The 21,405-nt window shown below is 44.4% G+C and overlaps 1 protein-coding gene across 1 annotated transcript; it reads left to right on the forward strand.

Moving 5' to 3' along the window:
* The first annotated feature begins 4,385 nt into the window (after positions 1 to 4,385).
* LOC103809612 (nuclear factor of activated T-cells, cytoplasmic 1-like) lies at positions 4,386 to 20,585 on the forward strand. Its single transcript, XM_009082468.1, has 3 exons — positions 4,386 to 5,518; positions 14,618 to 14,777; positions 20,502 to 20,585. The coding sequence occupies exons 1-3, from the start codon at positions 4,386 to 4,388 to the stop codon at positions 20,583 to 20,585; spliced, it is 1,377 nt and encodes a 458-aa protein (XP_009080716.1).
* Positions 20,586 to 21,405: the final 820 nt, after the last annotated feature.

Below are 21,405 nucleotides of genomic sequence, written 5' to 3' on the forward strand. Positions count from 1 at the left end.
CTGCCCGCAGCCCGGACCGGCCGCGCTGCCCCCGCAGACTGCCTGACCCCCTCGCACGGCCCCCGGGGTGGACGTGGGGTTTGGGTCCTGCCCCCGGTTCGAAACGCACTTCAGCGCCCCTCCCTATCCCCCCGCGCGCTGGAGTTAGGCTCAGGGTTTAGCTTGAAGGTCATTGCAAATAAAAATAACGGGCGTGAATTTATCACGGCTCACAACTGTTCCCAACTCGTGTGTCTCGGTCCGGCTGTCTGTTTCTATCACTTTTAACAATACCTGAGGTGGAAATGAGGCGAACAAGTCTGCAATTGACAAAGAGACAAAGTTGCCGCTTCCTGCTACGTGGTTGACTGTCGGCGGTAGCGGGTGTAAGGAGGTCTCGTACGAGTAGATACTGCCTCAAACTAGAACTGTGTCTGTGCTTTACTTTTTGGCTATAAATTGGAGCAGGTTCCCAAATCCTTGCCTGCCTGTCACAACCTGCCAGGATGTGGGTGAAGGTGTTTGCGCCTCGCTAATGCTCCCCAATCGGCACAGCTCTCTGGAACACTGTCAGTGTCCAAATAGTTGTTATGAGCTTCTAGTTTTAGAAAAAGGTAGTTTTAAGAGTTTCACACCAAGATTTTCAGATGGGTGTCGCAGTAATTAGACAGCCAAATGTCTAAAGTGGAGGGGCTTAAGCAAAAGAAATGTCGAAGCCCTAGGGGGGAAAAGTACCTAACTCCATTAGGCAGTTTTTAAAGCATGAATTTAAATATAGACTTTGATGTAGCTTCATCTTTAGAAATGTAAAACAGCCCTCATCTTCCCTGAAGCCCCTGTGAGCTGCAGGTGATCAGCATTCCTATTTAAAGTATGTAAATAAAAACCAGTGGTGCCCAGTGATAGATGATAGAAAGGAGTAAAACCTTTGTGCTGTGAAATTAACGAAAGGGGGGAAAACAAAGATTTATTTTTTTCTATTGCTCCGAAGTGAAGTGTAATACGTGGAGGTGTGCTCGCAATTCAAGGAGTCCAATTTCTCGTCCTAGTTATACATAACATTAAGTGTGAATTTCTTGGAACAGAACTGTTGTAAACCTGCACTGGTCTGTCTAATACTGGGGTTTGGCTCAGGATATTGAAATACACTATTAGAAGTGTCTTGGTAGTCAGTGCACTGGTCCTGGGGGCCTCTGGATCACGAGCATGACAGTGACACCATGTGAAAGCATTACCTGCATTCATGCCTGTCAAAATACCCTACACATTTACATTATGTGATGCAGCATTTTATTTCTACCTGTCTAATTCACCCTGGTGAGGAAACTGTCAGCATGCTATGAATGATGACTAGAGATGTCCATTTGATGAATTTTGTAAATATGGAAGTTTTGGAGAAGAATGGGCTGTTTCAGAAATTGTAGCTGGCAGGTTTTAACTCACAAACCAAGGGCTCAGTCCTGTTTCCAGTTCTGTCTTTGGGGTTTTTATATTTGGTGGGCATACTTTTCACATGCTGCGTAAAGATGTTTGGGTGGTTTTGGATCTTGCTCCTTTCACTTTGGAGTACTATTGTTTGAGTTGTATGACATGTTATTTTTCTTGGCCCTTTAAAAGTTGACTTTTAAAAAAAATGTATAATAGTTCTCAAAGTGGCTATTCCTTGCCATGTGAATTAAGGAGCTTGTTACTTGTGGCACTTGAGCCTATCTTCTAATTATTACTTTTTAAAAACGGGATTCTAAAGCTGATCTGAGCTTTCATATTGCCTGTTGCCTAGACTGCAGATCTCCAGCAGACTGCAGAATTTTAATTTCACCCTAGTCAGGCTATGGATTTTAAGCAAACTGCTGGGTTCACAATACTTTTCTTGCAGGTAACAATTATCTCTGTTATTTTGTTTATCTTTTGATTTTTAACACAAGATGTAAAGGCACTGATTCTGCAGTCAGCAGAGGCAAAGCCCACCTAGTGGGTGCAGAGCTGGGGCAGCCTGCTGAGCCCTTGGTCCCCTGCCTGGGCTGTCTGGCTGTGTGGTGGGGACTAGCTGGAAGCTGTTCCCAACTGTGCCATGTCACCAGCACCATCCACCTACACACCAGACCAGGAGGTTATGGAAGGGCCTGTTGGGGCATATGTGGAAGAAGAGCCTAGACAGTGTCCTGGCAGCAGTGTGCCATATACATCACCTTCCTCTGGAACTGGAGGAAGCAGTGAAGGGGTTGAAGCTGCCTTGAAGGCACTGCTAAGACCCTTTCTCTGAGCTAATTTCTGAAACAGGGAAGGTCTTACCACTGTTGTACCACTTCAGGGCTTTTTTTTCCCATGAAGAGCAAGAGGGAAGTGATCGTGTTTGTCATTACATTCAGTGGTGTGGCCAAGTGGCAGGGCAGCAACAAAAGGGGACTGCTTTTGGAAGAAGGGGATTCTGATTCTCCAGGCAGATTTGCACCTCTCTGTTAGCACTGCAGTTGGATTGTCTTGTCAAGTAGCACCTCTTTCTCTGTATTTGCTGACTGCCTGGTTGTTTGAACAGAGAGTGAAGCTGCAGCATGTTTTGAATAATCCAGTTTTATTTGTGGCACACTCCGATGTAATTTAATGACCCTTCCTCAGCAAATGGCTGGTCTCTGAAGGCAGACTAGAGAGTGAGTTCAAAAGGTGTTGTTGCTCATCGTTCCTGGCTGTTACCTGCCATGACATACATCAGCTGGAACATCGTGGAGTTGCTGTGAAGCTGCCACAGCACATTAATTTTTCCTAAGTACCGTTTGCCTTGGAGTCATTGCCAGCGAGAAAGGTGAGCGCGGGATCGCAGGAGGATGACACCAGAGAGGGCTGAGCTGATAAACAAGAGAAAGAATAGCCGGCTGTGCTGGTTACCAGCTTGGAGGCTCGTTTGCATTTGCAGCGCTCACGGGAGCAGGTCGCCTCGGGAATAGCAGCTGCAATAATTAACACAGCTTTTCCGTATCTCCCTAGGGATGGTAGGCAAGGGTGACTGCCAAGGGAGCTTGCCTCCTGGGAGGGAAAGGGACAAGTTCCCCATGTGGTCTGGCTGTAGCCAGGGGTAACATAGAGTTTCCCCTCTGTCCTGCAGGAGAGTGCTGCTGCTGGAGTAATAAACCTCAGGGAAGGCTGATGCACTGCAAGCACAGCTTGGAGCTGGTGCATTTCTAGATTCAAAATTCAGTGGCCATTGTCCCTGATAGAAAGTTTTTTCTGTCTTTTCCCAAAAAAAGTAAGAAATACTAGAGCCAGAGTCCCTGGCTTATGTGTGCTGCTGACACAGACCCTCCATATCTTAGAAAGAATGGGGAGGATGATCCTCATCCCACCACTGCTCAGACCACCAGAGGCATGTTGTCCTTAGCCGAGGGCTGCCCATCTCCCCATGTGCAGTCCACTGACGTTCTGGGTGGCAGAGAAAGACATATATTCATCCCTGAGATGGGGGAGCAGAGCTGAAGGAGAACTTCATCAGGCAGACAGTGAGGCAAGGCAGGGATGATCTTCTGTAGACTATCTTTGAGATGCTGGTCCTTGTAGTGCAGCAGGGAAGGAGGCATGTGAAGGGCAGGTTGTTCCCCTGCACTGGCTCAGGGAACACATCAGCACAGACTGTGATGTGATCTGTCACCTTCCAGGTTTTCCGCAGTGGCTGTGCAACTTTGCTCTTGCTTTTATACACCTGGAGCTGTTAAATGGTTAGAGTACTGGCTCAGAGTGCACTGCTGGCAGTGCTTGATGTGGCGTGCGCAATAACTAGCAATTTCAATGGAATTTCATCTGTCATTGAGTAGTGAGACATCCATGTTTATCCTTCACCTGGCCTCTGCCAGTTGGGCTGGAGGATAAGTGGTCCCAGAAACCAGAGCAGGTCAATAGATCCATCTTGTTCCAAAATCCTAGTTAACTGGAACCAGTTGGAAACTTGCTGTAATGGAAATTTCAGTTGTGTATTATTTTTTGAACAGAATGCAGTTGATCATGTTCTTTGCTTTAGTCTGCCTCCACTTTTGGTTTTTTGTCCTGTGGTTTTTTTTGTGTATTCCAACTTTTCAGGGCGGGAATTAGCCTCATTTGTGTAAAAACACATCTCTTGAACAGTGCTGCATTCTCAGAATGCTGAAGCAACCTTGTTCAAAGACTTGATTTTTGCTCTGAAGGTTCACATAAGAAGCATGTCCTCAAGACAAACTCTGTGTATATGCCCCTCCTGAGATATCTTGTCTTGTGCTGTTTAGTTAGTGGCATTTTCTAGGATGCTGGTCTGCAGCCTCTCCCCCAGCATGGCATGCCTGTGGGCTGGGTTGTTAAGGAGAGCTGTGCTTTTGTGTTGTTGTTCCATGTCCCTCCATTTCAGCTGGGTGTGTTACTAAGTGAGTATATTTGTGCAGCACCTCATGTCATTCTTTGTTGTTTGTTTGTTTTTTCCAGAACACTATAATTATGCATCTTCAAATGTAAATGCTGGCTTGCCTCTAAATGTGGCACATTCCTCATTGTCAACTCCATGTCATGGCCTGCAGACATCAAATCCCGTCATTTCAGTTGTCCCATCGACAAACCATCCGTCTGGATATGGAGGACACATTGACAGTGGGGCTTCTGAATACTACCTGCCACCAAATATGAGGCCTAATGGAGCTCCAGCCCTGGAGAGCCCTAGAATTGAGATCACCTCTTACATGGGACTTCATCATAACAACAACCAGTTTTTCCATGATGAGGTTGAGGAGGCCATCCCAAACACCAAGCGATCACCTTCCACTGCCACTTTGAACTTACCAAACATCGAGGCATACAGAGACCCGTCCTGCCTGAGTCCAGCAAGTAGCTTGTCTTCCAGAAGCTGCAACTCTGAAGCATCTTCATATGAGTCCAACTACTCATATCCATACACTTCACCTCAGACCTCTCCATGGCAGTCCCCATGTGTCTCTCCAAAGACCACCGACACAGAAGAGGGCTACCAGCGCAGCATGGTGGCCTGTACTTTGCTCAGTTCCCCAAGGCACTCTCCATCAACATCTCCCAGAACGAGCATCACAGAGGAGAACTGGCTGGGGGCTCGCAACTCCAGGCCTCCGTCTCCCTGCAACAAGAGGAAGTACAGCCTCAATGGCCGGCAGACCTCCTACTCACCCCACCACTCCCCCACACCTTCTCCGCAAAACTCACCACGGGTGAGTGTCACGGACGAGACATGGCTGGGAAACACCAATCAGTACACCAGCTCTGCCATTGTCGCTGCCATAAATGCCCTCACTACTGACAGCACCATAGATATGAATGATGGAATTCCCATCAAGTCCAGGAAGACTGCCATTGATCACACCCCATCCATGACTCTCAAAACTGAGCCGGCTGGCGAGGATCATGGGACCATATCGCCAACTGCCGATTTGTCACCAGATGACTTCTCCAGCTTTCAGCACATCAGGAAAGGAAACTTCTGTGAGCAGTATCTGTCTGTGCCACAGCATCCCTACCAATGGGCCAAACCAAAGTCTCTGTCTCCGACGTCCTACATGAGGTAAGGAACCCTGGCATAGAGGGCAATCCTGAGAGTGTCTTATTGCATGCGTTTTATTCCTCCTTCCCTTTCCTGTCTCTGCTTCCTGCCAAATCTGCCCATCCACTCACTCCACTTAACTGTATCTTGTGACACTGCCTCTATTGTTGGTGTGGTGTGACCACGAGCAAAGCCTTGAAGGGTAAAAGAGGCTGTCCTAGGAGCTGGCCATACATAGGTTGTAACTGGTTATTCACTTCCCAGGGGATGAGCCCCAGGCTGGGCAGTCTGGAAATGGGGTATTCAGAAACTCATCAGGCAGCAGGACAATTTGGTGCTGTCAAATCTGTGGCTTTACTTAAATGAAGTTCATCATGTCTCAGTATATTTATACGGCAGGACAAGGAGATGGTCTCATTTTGGTTACAGAGCCTTTTACATTTATGCTTTATAAACAGTGAATAAAAATCAAATAGGAATATGGTTCCTTTGTGAATTATTTCAGCTCATCTGAAATTATTTCAGTTCATCTGAAGGCTATTTATCAATCTTCTTTTTCTGTCTGTGTGGGACGATGATTCTCTTTTTTTTCCCTTTCCCCCATTATTTTTTATGCTTAAGGAAAAAGCCCTTATTTGTCAGCTGAGAGTACTCAATATACTGATCACATTTATTTATCACAAGAGGACTCTGGGTAGGAAACAGCACAGAATAGCCAGAATTTGAGTTACATCTGTTGCATTCTCTTTCCATCCCAGTTATGGTCTTGATTTTGGAGTCTTCTGAAGGCTGTACACACAGAAGCGTGTTGTGCAGGAAAATAGTTTGGCTTTCCAAAGTTTTGCAGGCTGTTCACAGTCCCTGTGATGGCCACCCCTTCTCCTCTTCCTCCCCAGTCTTACTTGGCTTCATGCTTTTGACAGTGAAGCTGCCTTTCTCAAAATCAAAGCAGTGAGCACGTAGCTGAAATATTTTAATTAGCAATGCGTTCCCTGGCTCTCAACCTTGTCAGTCTCACTTTTCTCTAGCCAGCACCTCTCTGCCATGTGCTGCCTCCCAAAACTGAGGGGGAACAGTACACAGCCTTTGGTGTTACAACACACTCCCCTTCATCATTGTTCTTTCTCCTCCTCTCTGTGTTGTCTTGTCCAAGCTCCTTGCCAGACCCTGGCTCAATTCAGTGTCAGAAACACAGCAACCCTTTTGGGTCTGGCCAAGCCAGGCAGAGGTAGGCACTCACTGCCTTTTGGAGCTGGGGTGGATACTTTTAACACCAGTCAAATCCTTCAGAGCCTTCCCACCTACTTAAAAAAACTTTTATGTTCTCTCACTGCAGCGCCAAGTAGCTCATGTTCATCAGAGAGGTTGGCTGTTGTGTTGCAGGCAGCTTTTTGCTGATGACTTCAAGGGCAGGAGTAGGATAGTTTGACCAAACAGGCTTTTATCTTTCCGTTGCAGCGTGCGGCCGTAGGCACTTTGCCGCAGTCCGTCAGGAGGCACCCGGCGTGCCTGTGTGCTAACACAAACAAGAAAGGTGAAGTGTACAAAACGGAGCCCCACTATGTTGTGTATTTAACATTTTTTTCCACTGTTTTGGTCTTGTATAAAATATGTTTCCTGGTTCGCAATATGTTTCCATGTGATCTCATTAACTCGTGCTCTAGGGCAGTTGGAAGTTACTGTTGAAATGTGATTTTAAGTTATTTTACCAATCAGATGCACTAACTGTGCTTCCTTCCACCAAAAATACCTCTTATTTTATGTATATGAAAGTGCTGGGCAACTGAGCACGGACGTCAACAGGATCACAGCCTACGCAACAGAAACTGTTATTTTAAATCTTTCCAAAAAAATTGGTTAAGAATTTGTCACAACAGAGCTGGATTTTTTTCCTGTTATGTTACACATCTGTTCTATTTCAAACACAAGGGCTGGAGGGGAGGGTTCCAACAAACAACTCGGGCTCCAAAATCTACCCGGTCATAATGATTTTGAGATAACCAGATTTGATTGCCTCCTCTGTCTCTTCCTGAATATGCGGTACAGTTTTCATCAAAAGACAGCATGCCTTGGAAAATCACTGACGCCTTTCCCTCCCTCTTTTGCATTCCCATGTCTTTGGGGGCAGGAGGGAGCAGGCTCAGGCAGACCATCAGCTGAGTGCTGTCTCCTTTCCTGGGGTTTTACAGTGGGCATCAGTCTAAAAGGGAAACTACTTTTTGGCATTGTTTCTTAAATTGATGATGTTTTTAATTTGTCATAATGAAAGCTGAATCCACTTTAGGTTTTTCAAGTCATGGAGCAGGGGAATAATAAGAGTATATAATGAGAGTATAATAATGCCTGCCTTAACAGAAATAGAGTCTTTATGTGTTTCATGCTTCCTTTAGCTGATGATGAGGACTGTGAGCTCGGATGCTCAGCTCAGTCTCCAGACTGTGGACTCTCTGGTGCACATCTGGGCTCACCCATCCCCTTCAAAGACTGTGAACATGTGACTCTCTATTCCTGCATGGGACTTGGCATGTGGTTGCAGAGGATCACAAGATGGGGTGGGAGGGTAGAGCCTGACCCTGTAGGCGAGGCTAGAGCTGCACAGGTTAACCCAGGGCTGCTGGGGATTTGTCTGCGGTCCTCTGATTGCAGCCCAGGGCCTCATGCCAAGTTTTTGGATGTAGGAAATACCTAGAGACCAAGCAGACATTTCAGGAGAAGCTTTGGAACAGACCTTGAGGTAGTGATGGGAATCGTACCTTTTCCAGATCGAAACGAGTTACCTAAATGTACCAGTCTTCCTCAGAAAGTCCTGGAGGTAAGTCATGATGCAGAGACTCAAGAGATGGTCTTTGTGAAATGCTCTTTTAGCTATTACCTCGAAGGTATTTTTTAATTTCAGTGTTTATGCATTGCGCTGTCTCCCTTAGAAATGCAAGAAGTTTCTGCCTGTAGCCTCTCTTAGACTTAATGTAGCAAATAGTTTTTTAAAAAAGCACTCTACTGTGCAGTTATTGTACAAGCAGGTGATGCTCTATGTTTCTCAAGCCCTTGCTGTCTCAGTGGTGTTCCTTCTGTAGTGTTTCTCCAGCGCTTCTCAGTGCTGTGTGATGCAGAATTGCTCATGGGCAAAAATATCAGAGCCGAAATGGAAGTACAGGATTGGATGACTGCCTTCAGCTGTGGGGGCACTGTTACTGGCTATTTCCAAAACTAAAATCCCATTTTTTTATTCTTTGCCCACTCATTAGGAGGTCCTAAATCACCCTGTATCACAACTGAAAGTATAGGCACTCACCAAAGTGCCATGCTTCTGAGTACCTTACACATTTCATATGACTTCCTCTTCACCCATTGTACTTGACTAAACAGAACCTGAAATTTCCTGGAGGCAGTTTCTCACTCGTTGAAAAGTAATGCATTGTAATTATTTCAAGTGTCATCGGTTTAATCCAAGAAGAAGTGTGTTGGCCTGTAACACTTGAGCTTGCACTAAATGTAGTGTTTTTCAGGGGAAAGGGGAAGAGAAATGGTTGGGTTTCTTGGTCGGGCATATGGCATATATGAGGTCCACCACACCAAAAGGATCTTGCAGGAACAGACAGGTGGCTTTTAAAAGCTCTCTACTGTATTTTCTTGCACAGTTTATTTCTTTAACTGTTGAAAGCCACATTTTCTTTAGCTGCAGTCTCTTTTTCAGCCTCAAAAACATACATGCATGTTCCTGGTCTCACAGACACCTGGTCATGTAGTTTTACATATGGAGACTGAAGTTTGCACCTAGAGAATGTATGATTGGATACCTGTGTGCAAGTTGCAGAAGCACATTTGACTTTTGTCTGCATCAGTGGCCTTGTTTATTTTTTTGTGGATTTTTTGGATTCCACCTTTGTGACTGTGACAGTATTAAGCATGCAAAAATTGAGGCCCCAAACCATTTGATTTCCTTTACAAACCATGATTTTAAAGTGTTGCAGACTTTTTCCTTCTTTCTTTCGATTTGTGGACCTTTCAGATGATTTTGATGATGCCTTTGTGTTTATTTTGAAATAGGTATTTTGTTCCAGATAATGAAATAGAGGACAACCTTACTTGGGGGAAGTTGGGTTTCTTAAGAAATTGGGGTTTTCTGAAGGTGGAAAAAGACACCAGCTATCTTAAGATGAGATAGTCACTGTGCAGCAGCACCGGATTTGCTGACCTGAGCATTCATGGCGACCTTGCGTGTTTATGGCAAGTGAGAGGAAGTTCCTCAGACAAAGCAAGGGCAGGGCTGTCTGGGCAAGACTCGGTGAAGTGGGGACTTGTGGTTGTGTGGCAGTGACCATCTCCTGGGACTCGTTAGTGTTAATTGAGGGGCCAGCAGGAGAGTGGACAGGGAAGAGCCCACAATGCCTCTAACCTTTTTCTCTTTCCTGCTATATGCATGCTGGATGGGGATATGTAGATGCTTCAGCAAGTTTGGTTTGCTATCATGTAGCAGTGGCTTTTGATTACATTTGGTTGCTGTACCATAAGGCTGAAGACTACTTGGAAGTCTGTCTCAGTTAGCTGATATATTTTTGCTTGTTTGATTTAATCCTCCCCACACTTTCTCCTGACTGTTTTTTGGTTCATTCAAATGCCCCTGTGAGCATTTTATTAATGGCCTTCCTTCACCAGCTCATTTTAGCACCCAATGATTCTAAATTCAGGATGAGCAGAAATGCGATGCCAGCCACTTGTTATCTCCATTCCTGCACCAATAGTTTCATGTTCTTTCTCTAAGCCAGTAAATGCAAAATTTCCCATGCATATCTATCTCTAACTGTGAATTTTTAGGACAGTAGTGTGAAGTATTATCTGGGAGTATGACGACGACAACTCGTGTTTTCAGACTTCAGCATGAGGAATTCCAGTGCGCCACATGCGCTTCACGGAGGAGCTACTTGGTCCACATGCCAGCAAAATACAGCCAAGTCTGGGGTGGGACACAGCATCTATTTTAACAGCTCGCAGCCAGATTGCTCAATTGTCAGACAGGAAATTCAAAAAAAGAGAGAGCAAAATCTATCCATGTTAACTCATAGGTGAAATATAAAGCAGGTGTATTTTTCTGGCCACAGTCAAGTTGGTGGACATGTAGCCATCATCATTGTTTTCTTACTTTTCCAAAGTCACACAAAGGGATCTTTCACAGGCATCCACTTCAATGTGAGACATGGATGATAAATAATAAATTGTAACCATATTTGCATTTGGTGCACAGTTGGAGCATGTTCAAGCTAGCAGCCTGGTGAAAGTTTCACAGCCTTGTGGTTTCTCTAGTTTGTGTTTTTGTTTCTAAAGAAACACTCCTTGTCAGAAAAAATAAGTTTAGCACAGGGCACCCAGTCTTGGCCACACTCCTAAGTCACTCACTTTGGGTGCTGAAAGACACTTTCCATACTCCTGGCAGTGGCTTATGCCACTGTCAGGCAGCTGTTTGGGGTAGTTGACTCCATGCTGTGGTACTTGGCTGAGGAGCAGGGTTAGTCCTGGTGTGAGGATGGTGGTTATTCTGACACCTTCTGCACAGCAGCCTAGTTCAGAACAAAATTGTCTTTTTCAAGCTGCCTTGGGCATCTAGTAGTTTAGAAAGTGTAATGGTAGTTTAATTTCCAAACGCATATCAGTCACGGGAAAGTGGAGCTTAAACACCTTTGCAAAGTTTAGCAGAAGTTTTTGGCTTTGTTTCCTCCCTGTCTATATTCCAGTGTGCTGCTTAGTATCTTTTTTTTTTCTTTTTTTTTCTTTTTTTTTTTTGTAACTTGATAAATCTTTCTGCTAAAGGCAGAAGTCAGCCAGACTGGATAATCTGTTTTTGATTCAATCATATTGTGTATCTGGTGTATGCAAAATAAATCACTATTCATCTGTTTTTTAATCTGATTTATGTAGGACGGAGTTATATTGAGCCAGTTTTCTACAGCCTAACCACCAGGTTTTGTGAACCCGCCTTGAAGCAACCATACCTCATTACAGCATTTAGGAGTACTACAGTGAGATTTATTAGGGCACAGAAAGGAACAGGACAGGTTTTCAGCTGGTGGAAAATGCGATCTGAAGGAAATACACTGATGTATATTTGATAGGAAGACTGTGTGAAGACCTTTTCTCCTCTTCTTGACCCCTGTGGTGGGGCTCTTCTCCCCTCTACGTGATGCTAGCCAGATGAGGTAGTTTAGGCCTTTTCAAATTGATAAGGTTTATTTGCAGCAACCAGATTTGATTTTACCACTACACCATTTGCTTGGTGGCTTTTTCCCTTAACCACGTTTAGCTGCAGGAAATTAAGTGCATGATGAAGATAACCTAACATAGGAAATAGCTCTGACAGCCCCAATCCACGACAGTGGTAAATGCATCACTCTGCTTCCTTTATCAGGAAAACTCCCATTAATTGTCAATTTGTAATTGGGCAGGTGGTATTATGGAATTTTGGTGGTAAATTTCAGGCTAACAGCAAACTGTATTTTTATTGTCAGGCTTTATTTGAGATAATGAATTTTACAACTTAATTATACTGACATTTTCAGGTGTTGATTTGAAAGGGTTTTTTTGTGTTCTTAATTTTATTTTGTAAGAGATGTAATTAATTATGAAACTATGACTTACTTCCATGTATCTTAAAAAACCCAAACCTTCTTTACTTGCAGGCTACACGCTGCCAGTCAGAGTTGTCCTTTTTTATTAAGTGTTAAATATTTCTAATCTGATAGATATTGTGTCCTCAGAATAAAAAAAGATCCATCAAGTGAGAATTGACTTAAAACCAGAAACATCTGTTTAAAAATGTGTGCTGATCATCACCAGGAGAGACACAGCTGTTTTGCTCTGCTCCTTGTCATTTGTCATTAGTCAAATATGGTTTATCCAGAATTTTTTTTCTTAGACTTTTTCAGACTAAAGTATGTGTACCTAATGTGCCAGGCAAAGAACAGTGTCTATAAACAAGGGCCCATTGTCTCTAATTTTTTGCTGTGTCTCTGCTCTTTGTATGAGTGTCTTGTAGCAGAAGGGCTTCTCCTCGCCCCCAAGGTGGGCCCTGGCCATTTTGGGGGAAAGGCTTGGACAGGAGGTCAGAAGATGCAGCATCCTGCCTAGAGCTGAGGCTGAGGCTTCCTTGTCTAGAGGGGCAATAGCCAATTTCAGGGATTCTCCCTGGCAGTAGCTTGCCAGAGTGCCCCGCTAGCTCCTACTGAATCCAGATGCTCATAGGAGCTAGGAGCACACATCTTTCTTTTGGATGATCTCTTTAGGCTGAGCTGGGAGCTATATGGTTACTTTCTTCTCTCCCCCTCTGTTACTAGACTCCATGTCCTGAGGGCAGGATAGGAGAATAGCTGGAAGTTCAGAGCCTGTGGCTTGCCAGCAAGCTGTCCCAGGATAGCAAGGGATGCCCAGGGAACAAGGGTGGTCCTGGTCCTCACCCAAGGCTGGGGCTTATGGCTCTAGATGACCCCTGTAATATGTGTAGTGTGTAATTTACATAGACATGCAAATCACATGGCTCAGATTTATAAACAGTGAGGAAAGATAATGTAGAGAAACTTAGCACCACCTGAAGTCTCATCAGTGCATATGCACACATGGACTAGCAGATATGAATTAAATACACTGGTTATAAAGGGCTGGATAAGCATGAAAAACTGCCGCTGCTAGTGGTTAAAGCCCTTGTTCTGCAGTGGGAGACAGCAGGGATACCTTGGGGAATATGACAGCTGTAATGCCTGAGAAGCCACAAGTGCACTGAGTGTGCATCACTGGGACGGTAACAGGGAGTATTCAGTCTCCAGCTGAAGATGTGCTTGTAGTATATGCATCCAGTGCTGAAGCTTTTTTTGCATTCTTTCCCTCCTGCCAAGCTTGTTTCAGCCGTGATTCACGCTGCTCAGGCTGTCCTGGCACCTGGGCTATAGCAGTGAGGTGTGGAGCCAGTAAGTCCTGTGCCCAGCCTCCACACAGGCTGGGCAGAGCTAATGAGTCCTTCAGCTTCCTCACCTGCATGCTGCAATGGGACGAGCCCTCTCACTGTGGCAAGGTCCATGGCACCTACAAGGGGTTGAGGACTGTGATTTTCAGCTTGCTGGTCATCTTCTCCAGGCTGATAGGACATGTACTAAAGTTTCATGCAAGAGGGTGAGGTAGTATGTTGCTGTTGTGCCATTTAACTACTTGTAAAGGCTTTTGAAGAACACTCAGTGAAGAGCATTCACAAAAGAATATAGAGTAGACATGAAATCAGTGTTTTAATCATGAAGCTTTTTGCTTCAATTTTAAGATTGTTAAGTTTGTCTTAGGCCTACTGTTTCTACAGTGCTTGTTTGTTTCTTTTCTTTCAACCCAAAGCATCAACTTGGCATTTCTTACAGGTCTCGTGGTTATTTTCAAGTGTTTTGTACTGGAAGTGGGTTTCTAAGAATGACACTTCCCCACCATTGCATGCTATTGGGCCTGATTGCTTGTGTGATGGCAATGAGTCCTTACTATTTTAGTTAATTGCAGAGTCAATACAGAGCCAGAAGAGTGAACTGCATTTTCTTCAGGCTCATGTGTTACCATCAGTAGGATTTGTAAGCAAGTTCTGACTTCAGAGCTTGCTGCGTTTCAGTGCAGGAACCAGAAAGCGATTGGGTTTGCTTCGAGGCTCTCAAAAGAAATGGGGAAATGGCATTTTGTTCTTTCTGCTCCCTGTAAACTGAGCAGTTTTGTTGAAATCTTTAGATTAATTAAATGCGGAACTGGTTTGGCATTCTCTTTCACAGTAGGAATCCTCTTCCTAAAATTCCTCTGTGTCTTTCTGCCTACCTTTCTTCTTTTGGTTTGAGAGTCAGTATATTAAGATATTTGTAAGCTGTGTCTTAAAATTCTTCCATTTTGGTTACAAATCATATAGCATCTGAGCCCTCAGATATGCTCAACCTATAAATCTTCATAAAATAACCGTTACCTTCTTATGTCATGGCTTTATCTTTATTGATGAAATTGTAAATGTAAGATGGTGAAGGATGAATTGCGAAACACAGTCTATAAATTAATAGTGCTGGATGCTTGTGGTCTGTGACAGTGTACTTAATTTTTAATCTGTTTTCTTTTCCACTATAGCCCATCCCTGCCTGCCCTTGACTGGCAGCTGCCATCTCACTCAGGACCTTATGAACTACGTATTGAAGTGCAACCGAAGTCCCACCACCGAGCTCATTACGAGACAGAAGGCAGTCGAGGAGCTGTGAAGGCGTCTGCGGGGGGACACCCTATTGTGCAGGTACCAAACCCTGTAATGAGCAGCACAGGTTGTTTATCTTGGCTCTCTGTAGTGAGCACCCTTTCTTCTCCAAAATCAAAATGTGATGGGAGATTTTACCTGTCCTCAAAGATTACTGCACCAGTGTGGCTTAGAGTATACTCTAAGTGGATTACTGCTCTGTCTGTGTAGGACTTCACGAGTATTCAGCTGGCAAGTGGTGATTGTGGACCTATCTGTGCAGTCAGACACTAGACACACAGTTTATACTGAAATCAGCTGGGGATGTGCCTCAGTACATTTAGTCCTTAACTTGCAGTTGGATCTAATCAGAACTGTGAACACATGTTGGAGTGCAGAGCTGTAGCAGTGATGTAGAAGTATGTCTCTGGTTTGGATGCTGCATTGAATTCTGAGCAAAATGAGGCTTTTAGAGTTTCTTCTGTTCAGCTCCTAAAACCCTTCCAGCTGCTCTGGAAATCATCTGAGGTCTGAATCTAGTTTCATGAATTCTACCAAGCTTTTCTAGTTACTATGTATAAAACATTTAATTTAATAACACTGTAAACTGACCCTTAATTCATTTATATGACTAGTCTCATTCATTTTTAAAGGACTTTGCTTAGGAGTGGGAAGAACAAGATTTAGTTGTTTAAAACAAAAAAGAAAAAGTAGTGGGTGAGAGCCAACTGTGCTTGTCCCTCCTCAGCTGCTGCTATCTCACCCAGCAGTTAAACTTCCAGTGCCTTCTGTCGGGGTTGTGACCCTTTGTGCAGCAGAACCCAGGTTTTATCGCTGTCCAGACGCCACAGGACCCATGGGTGCCAGGGCACTGCTGCCATGCTCACACTGCTTGGGTTTGTGCCATAACCCTTCCTGCAGGAGCAGTGGCTTGTTGAAAGACCGGGTGGCTTGGGATGATGTACGGACCACATGTGCAGGGCTCGTGCATGTTTGTTTATTTGCTGTAAAACCCTGTTAGCAAACGCATCATTCGAAGGAACGATGCAAGGCTGGGATGACTCTGGGTAGAGAATGCTGCTGCAGAATGTGTGTGCTGCTGTGGCAGCTGGAAAAGGAAAGCGAGGGGAGTTGTCAGCAGCACACACAGTTCACTCTTTAGCTCTGCCAGAACTCGTCAGTGACATAGGATTATGGAAGTCATCTGCTGGAAGTTGAAAGGGTTTAGCAGAACGTTTATTAAAGCGGGGCTTGTGGCAGACATGCTTGATGACAATTAATGCCTACTGTGTTTGTGGCTTGATGCAAGGAAATGCAAATAGGGAGGCATCAATTTGCAATGGCCAGCCTAGTGTTTAAAGTTTCCTACGTGCTTTTTGGAAAGACTGAATGTGATGCCAACATTTAATGGGACTAAATGTGTCCAGACATTTCCCTTCTTATCCCCTGCCCCAGACTGTCAGAAGTAAGCATGCTGCTTCCAAACACAAACAAGTGTCAGAAAAGAGGAGAGGAAACTACAGAAGGGCACAAAGGGAGAGGGAGGGAAGCAGACAATCCCAGCCCTGTCAATTGGCTCTACCGATTTAATAAGGATGAATGTATTTTTCAGTCCTTTTATTACAACCTGATCATCCTTTTCTTCAAATAGAGCAGAAACATAAAGAGGGGCAGAGAAAGCTTCTCCATGCTGACATTGCTTGCCATCTTGGTCAGTTATCTGTTTGAGGAAGTGCATAAAAGCTTCTGACTTAGACCAGAGGTTAATGGAAGGATGGAATAAAAGTACTTACAAACAGAAAGGAAGTACTTATATGTAGTTTTTATAAGAGAAATAGTAAGTACTTATAAATAAAGAAGTAGATAGAAATCAAACGTATGTATAAATAAATGAAAGGAGGAGGAATAAATCTAGGGATTAACTTCTCACAAACTGATGACTGAGAAAAACTGTAAAATGCATCTCTGAATCAACATATTTCTAGATACTGAAGATGTTTGGGTTGTGTTTGGTTCAGCCCCCTATGTTATACAGAAAGGAGCCCAAGTTTTGAAGTTCAAACCCAAATGTAAGCTCAAAGAGTATCTGAGCATCTTCAGGTGAGAGATTTTGGATCGAGCTTTTCTCTCTAAATATATCCAGTGTTTTCCATTGTGTTGGCTCAGGGAAAATTCTCGTAAAACTGCTCTGACCTCGTGCACTGCCCTTTTGTGTTATTTTTTTTCCTATGTGGACAGTCACATCCTTATGTTGGTACTTAGGGCAAACTTGCTTTAATTCTACTCTTGTGAAGCTCTTCCCCTTCGCCTTCAACAAGAAGAGAATGTGGAGGAGGTCTCTTTCTCTCTTCTCTGTTTCAGTCCCCCTCTCACTGGCATCCCACTTCCCAAACCAGGAGATTTTCTCACACTAATACCTCCACAAATCTGTAGGGCATGCTAAGGCAGAGGAGAAGTAAATCCAAAAAGCATCCACTGTTCATGGCATGGTTCCCAAGCAAAATTGCCAAGAGGTTGCTTTCTCTGCAGCCAGAGTGTGTTTATCTATCTTTTTCCCAGGCAACATTAGCTTCCTGGCTACTGCTCCATTCCTTCTTGTAGGAGGTAGAAGGTCTGAGGATCAAAGATTTCTGAGGCAAGCATGCTAGATGAGGAGAGCAGGGACATAGGAGGGCAGGAGTCTCTTGTGGGTGTGACATGAAGGGCCAGGGTTGGAGATTAAATTTTTTCCATGGATCTAGTGGCTCCTCCAGGCTGGTGACTTTTCTGTGGAGCTGGAGAGGGACACATGTAAAGCTGAAGACCTGGCATTGTGCAGAATGCCACTGGGGTATGCAATTACTTTTCTCTCCCAAACCTGAGCATGGGAAAGGGCAGGTAGTGATAGCACCTCAGGCTGCCAGAGAGGTCCAAACTGATCTGTGGAAGGGGCAAGCCTGGCCTGGTGCTGCCTCTGGCAACAGAGTCTTGTCCTGACCCAGTACTGGAAGGTGCCACTCACTCCTTGTCATCTCTCTATCATCTATCTGCATGGGACTTGCTCAGTAGAGGCTCTTGCAGGCCTTCTCCCAGGCATATTTCATGCTGGCAGGATTTCCTATGGATTTCTATCTGTGGAAAGGCTGCACCCTCCCTTCTGCACTTAGGAATGGTATGGTTTGGAGTATTTCAAGTTGTCTGTGAGGGCTCATGAGCCCAGTAGTGCAATATTTTTCTCTTTCTCGTTTTGTCTTTGCCTGTTTGGGTGTTTGGCTGCCATGGCAGCTCCAAGGTATCTCTGTTCTTGATTGCTAAACGTTTGGAGAGTGGGATGAGCCGGCGCACCTAGCGAGCTAAAAGTGCTGCAAAAGATTGGCAAGCAAGTGGTGCTGGGGAGTGGTGCTGATGAGATCACGGTTGGCACCAGCTTTTACCCCTTGGCTTGGCAAAGTATTTTGTGAGTTGCTATTGCCTTTGGTGATTTCAGACTGGAGTACTCCCACCTCTGAGTCAGAACAGGGATGGTGCCCTACCTGGCATCAGGCATTGTGAAGCTGCATGCTGTGTCAGGTGAGGGTTAAACCTGAGACCACTTTGGGGAGCAAAATCCCTCATGTTAGTATCCTGCTGGCACCTCCTTGTTTGCAAGAGTTCATGGCCAGGGTGAAGATTTCTCAAATGAAGATGAAGTGAATGGGGACTCTAGGAAATCCACAGAGTTAGAAAGCTACAGCCATGTTTTAAGGAGGTGAATTTAATTCAAGGGGTTTACTTCCAGAATGTCTTTAAAATGTCCTCCATTTGGACCTATCTCCCAGTCTTCATTTTAAGAGTGGTGGTGAGGAGTTGCACAAGATGGGGGTTGCATTCCAGCCAGTGATGGCTCTGTTTCAGCTGCAGGTAAGTAATCTGGCAGATAAACATTTGGACTCCTTGGGGAGGGATGGCACCAGATTATAAATATATGGTCTGTAGATATTCTAATTAATAACTCATCTTTGGAATAAGTCAAGCACTTTGACTGCCTGAGATGGAATTTTTACAAGCAGGGTGCGGTGTATCTGTGAGATAAAATCCAAATACTCAAGAATGTTTAATTAAAGGTTATGATGTACTCCCATAGAAGATTGTACTCAATGGTGAAAGAAAATATTCAAATGCACAGAGTAGTCTAGTAAGCACTTTCAAAACCCTTGATTATTATTAAGCTTTTTGACACAAAATATGCCAGGAATTCTTTTCAAGATCACTCTTGACATGAGTTAGATAAATTGGATAGAAAAAGGGAAGAAAAGGAGTTGTAGGGGTTTTCCTTTTTTACCTAGGTAACCAGTATTACCCAGAGTTTCTTTTCCTCTTGGAAAATTAAGTTAGTATTGAACATACAGTGAATGTTGTCTTGCCTTCCACTGTACCACTTTGCAGTGAGGTTGTAGGGGTTGTGTATGGCTCCTGTGCTCCAATACGAAATTTGATCTAAGCCTGTTAACAGCATCTGAACTACCTCATTTTATAGGCAAAACACAATGATTTGTCTGCTGCTTTACATAGTCAAAATGTTGTCTGTACCAGGAGGTTTGCTCACAAGAGTCGTCTGTACCATTTCTTGACAAGATCTCAAGTAAGCACTTTGGGTCCGATTTTCAAAGACCTTGAGGCATGTGTTGGGATATTTAAATCCCCTTATGACTAACAAGTGTGTCAGACTCTTCTCTAAAGCACTCACTGCCTCAGTATTTTTTTCACATCTCCACGTCACCATAATTAGGCACCAACGCACCCCCCAGCTATTTGTGCGCCTCAGTTACACATGGAGCATGTTATTGTTTGCTTCCTGTGGATCGGTTGGTTTTGTTGCTCTTTGGATAACAAGCTCAGGTAGTCCTAGTCCAGGTGCTGGCCACCACAGGTATCTGTAAGAGTCCTTTCATGTTCAGACCCAAGAGCAATGAATACCTTTTGCCAACTGCTCAGGGAATAGAAAGCCTCATCCATCAAAGCATTGTAACTTTAGGGGGCATCACAGTCTGATACAGCACTTCCCATGCACCCAGCTTCACAAATAGTTAACAGCATGAGGTAAGAGGGTTGTGCAATAACCAGAAGGCAAGATGGGAAAAGGAAAGAAATGAAGAGCTAAAAGAAAAGACTGGAAAGAGGTGTCACCATTTATGACAGGAAGAAGAGGAAGGCTACTCCAGGCAGAGCAGGGCAAGTTCTTTGCAGCAATGCTTTGATGCTGCACAGCAAGAATGAGCCCATGGCTAAATTTTTACTACATTGTGTGGGACTTCTCATATACTTTCAATATGTGCAAAAGTGCTTTTCTTGTTAAGTGTCACCCAGTACTGCAAGTTTGTTTTAGACAACAGAGCTGCCACAATTGCTGGGTGAGTCAAGGGGATTGGAAGGAAAAAAACAGTCCCTGGTGGGTCCAGCTCATGCCCATCTGACACCTGACCAAGAGGAGTGGGTATGGAAAAATCATGTTAGCTGCTTTCCCCTTCCCTCTTTGGTTATATCAGGGCATGTTCTTGTTAGTAAATAGTGATTTAACTTGTCATGCCACAGTGGACTTCCTCTCTGTGCTGCTCTTAACTTCTTTTTAGACGGCAGCATCACCCTTTGTTCAGATGGAAATATAATCCTTTCTTACGGTGGGCATATAAAGACATTTGCAAGCACCTGTTAGCCAGGTTGCAATTAATAGCACAAAGCCAGGCAATCACACAACAAACCAGTCAGGGAGCCTATACTTTATAGCCTTGTTTTAGACAGCCAGTACTTCTTAAAAATAAATCTAAGCTGAATGGCTTTCTCACTTCTTGTATCTGTACAGTTAAAGTTAAACCTCAAACTAGCAGACAGATAATCAAAACTGGAAAGTAGAATGATTTGGCAGATGTTTTAAGGCTGCTATTGCTTCTATAAATCCAGCAAATGGAAGAAAGCTCATTGAAAACTTTTTAACATAGTGTTTTGGGTTTTTTTTTTTGGTTAGGGGAGTGTATTTTGGGAAGGGGGGAGTTTCTCTTGTTTGGTGTTTTGCATGAATTTGGTCCCGCAGAGTAGCTGCACAAGCACAGCTGTATCGGTAGCTTGTGGACTCCCTGAGGAGGGGTAAGTCCAGAAGGGAGCCATCCTGGAAAGTGTGCTGCTGTCAGCCGGAGGAGATTTCATGACCCTGAAAATGCAGCTTCAGCTCTGATTTATGAACCATCCTGGGGACTGGACTCTGCTGTTTGGTGCAACAGCCCTTTCCAAATGAAAAACGAAGTTTCCATCAGCCAGCGCTTGGGGGATGCACTCTGCTCTCCATTAAAAATGATACCTCGCCTACGCTCAGTGTGATGGACGCTACAGTACACATCCCAGCTGTTAGGGTGCTGAGATATTCAATCTGGCTTTCCAGCCTGAAGGTTTTAGCCCAGCATCCTAGGTTTGCCTTCAATTTGGGCTCACTGGCTGCAGGCAAAGCACAAGTTGGTGGTGGCCTTGAGGGAGGAGGAGATGGAAAGTATTCCCACTGCTCTGCTGGTGATGTCTCTGTTCCCTTGGGAAAGGGGATGATGATATCAGCTCCCCACTTTCCTCTTCCTTGGCCTCTCCCGGCTTCCTTGCTGCCTTGTTCTTTGTGACAAGGAAGTCAGTGGCATTGCTCTCACTGCCTGGGGTATCTTCTAGCTGTCCTCTGGTGATGGTTGATAAG

The sequence above is a fragment of the Acanthisitta chloris genome, unplaced genomic scaffold, assembly GCF_000695815.1.
Source record: "Acanthisitta chloris isolate BGI_N310 unplaced genomic scaffold, ASM69581v1 scaffold10249, whole genome shotgun sequence".
NCBI lineage: Eukaryota > Metazoa > Chordata > Aves > Passeriformes > Acanthisittidae > Acanthisitta > Acanthisitta chloris.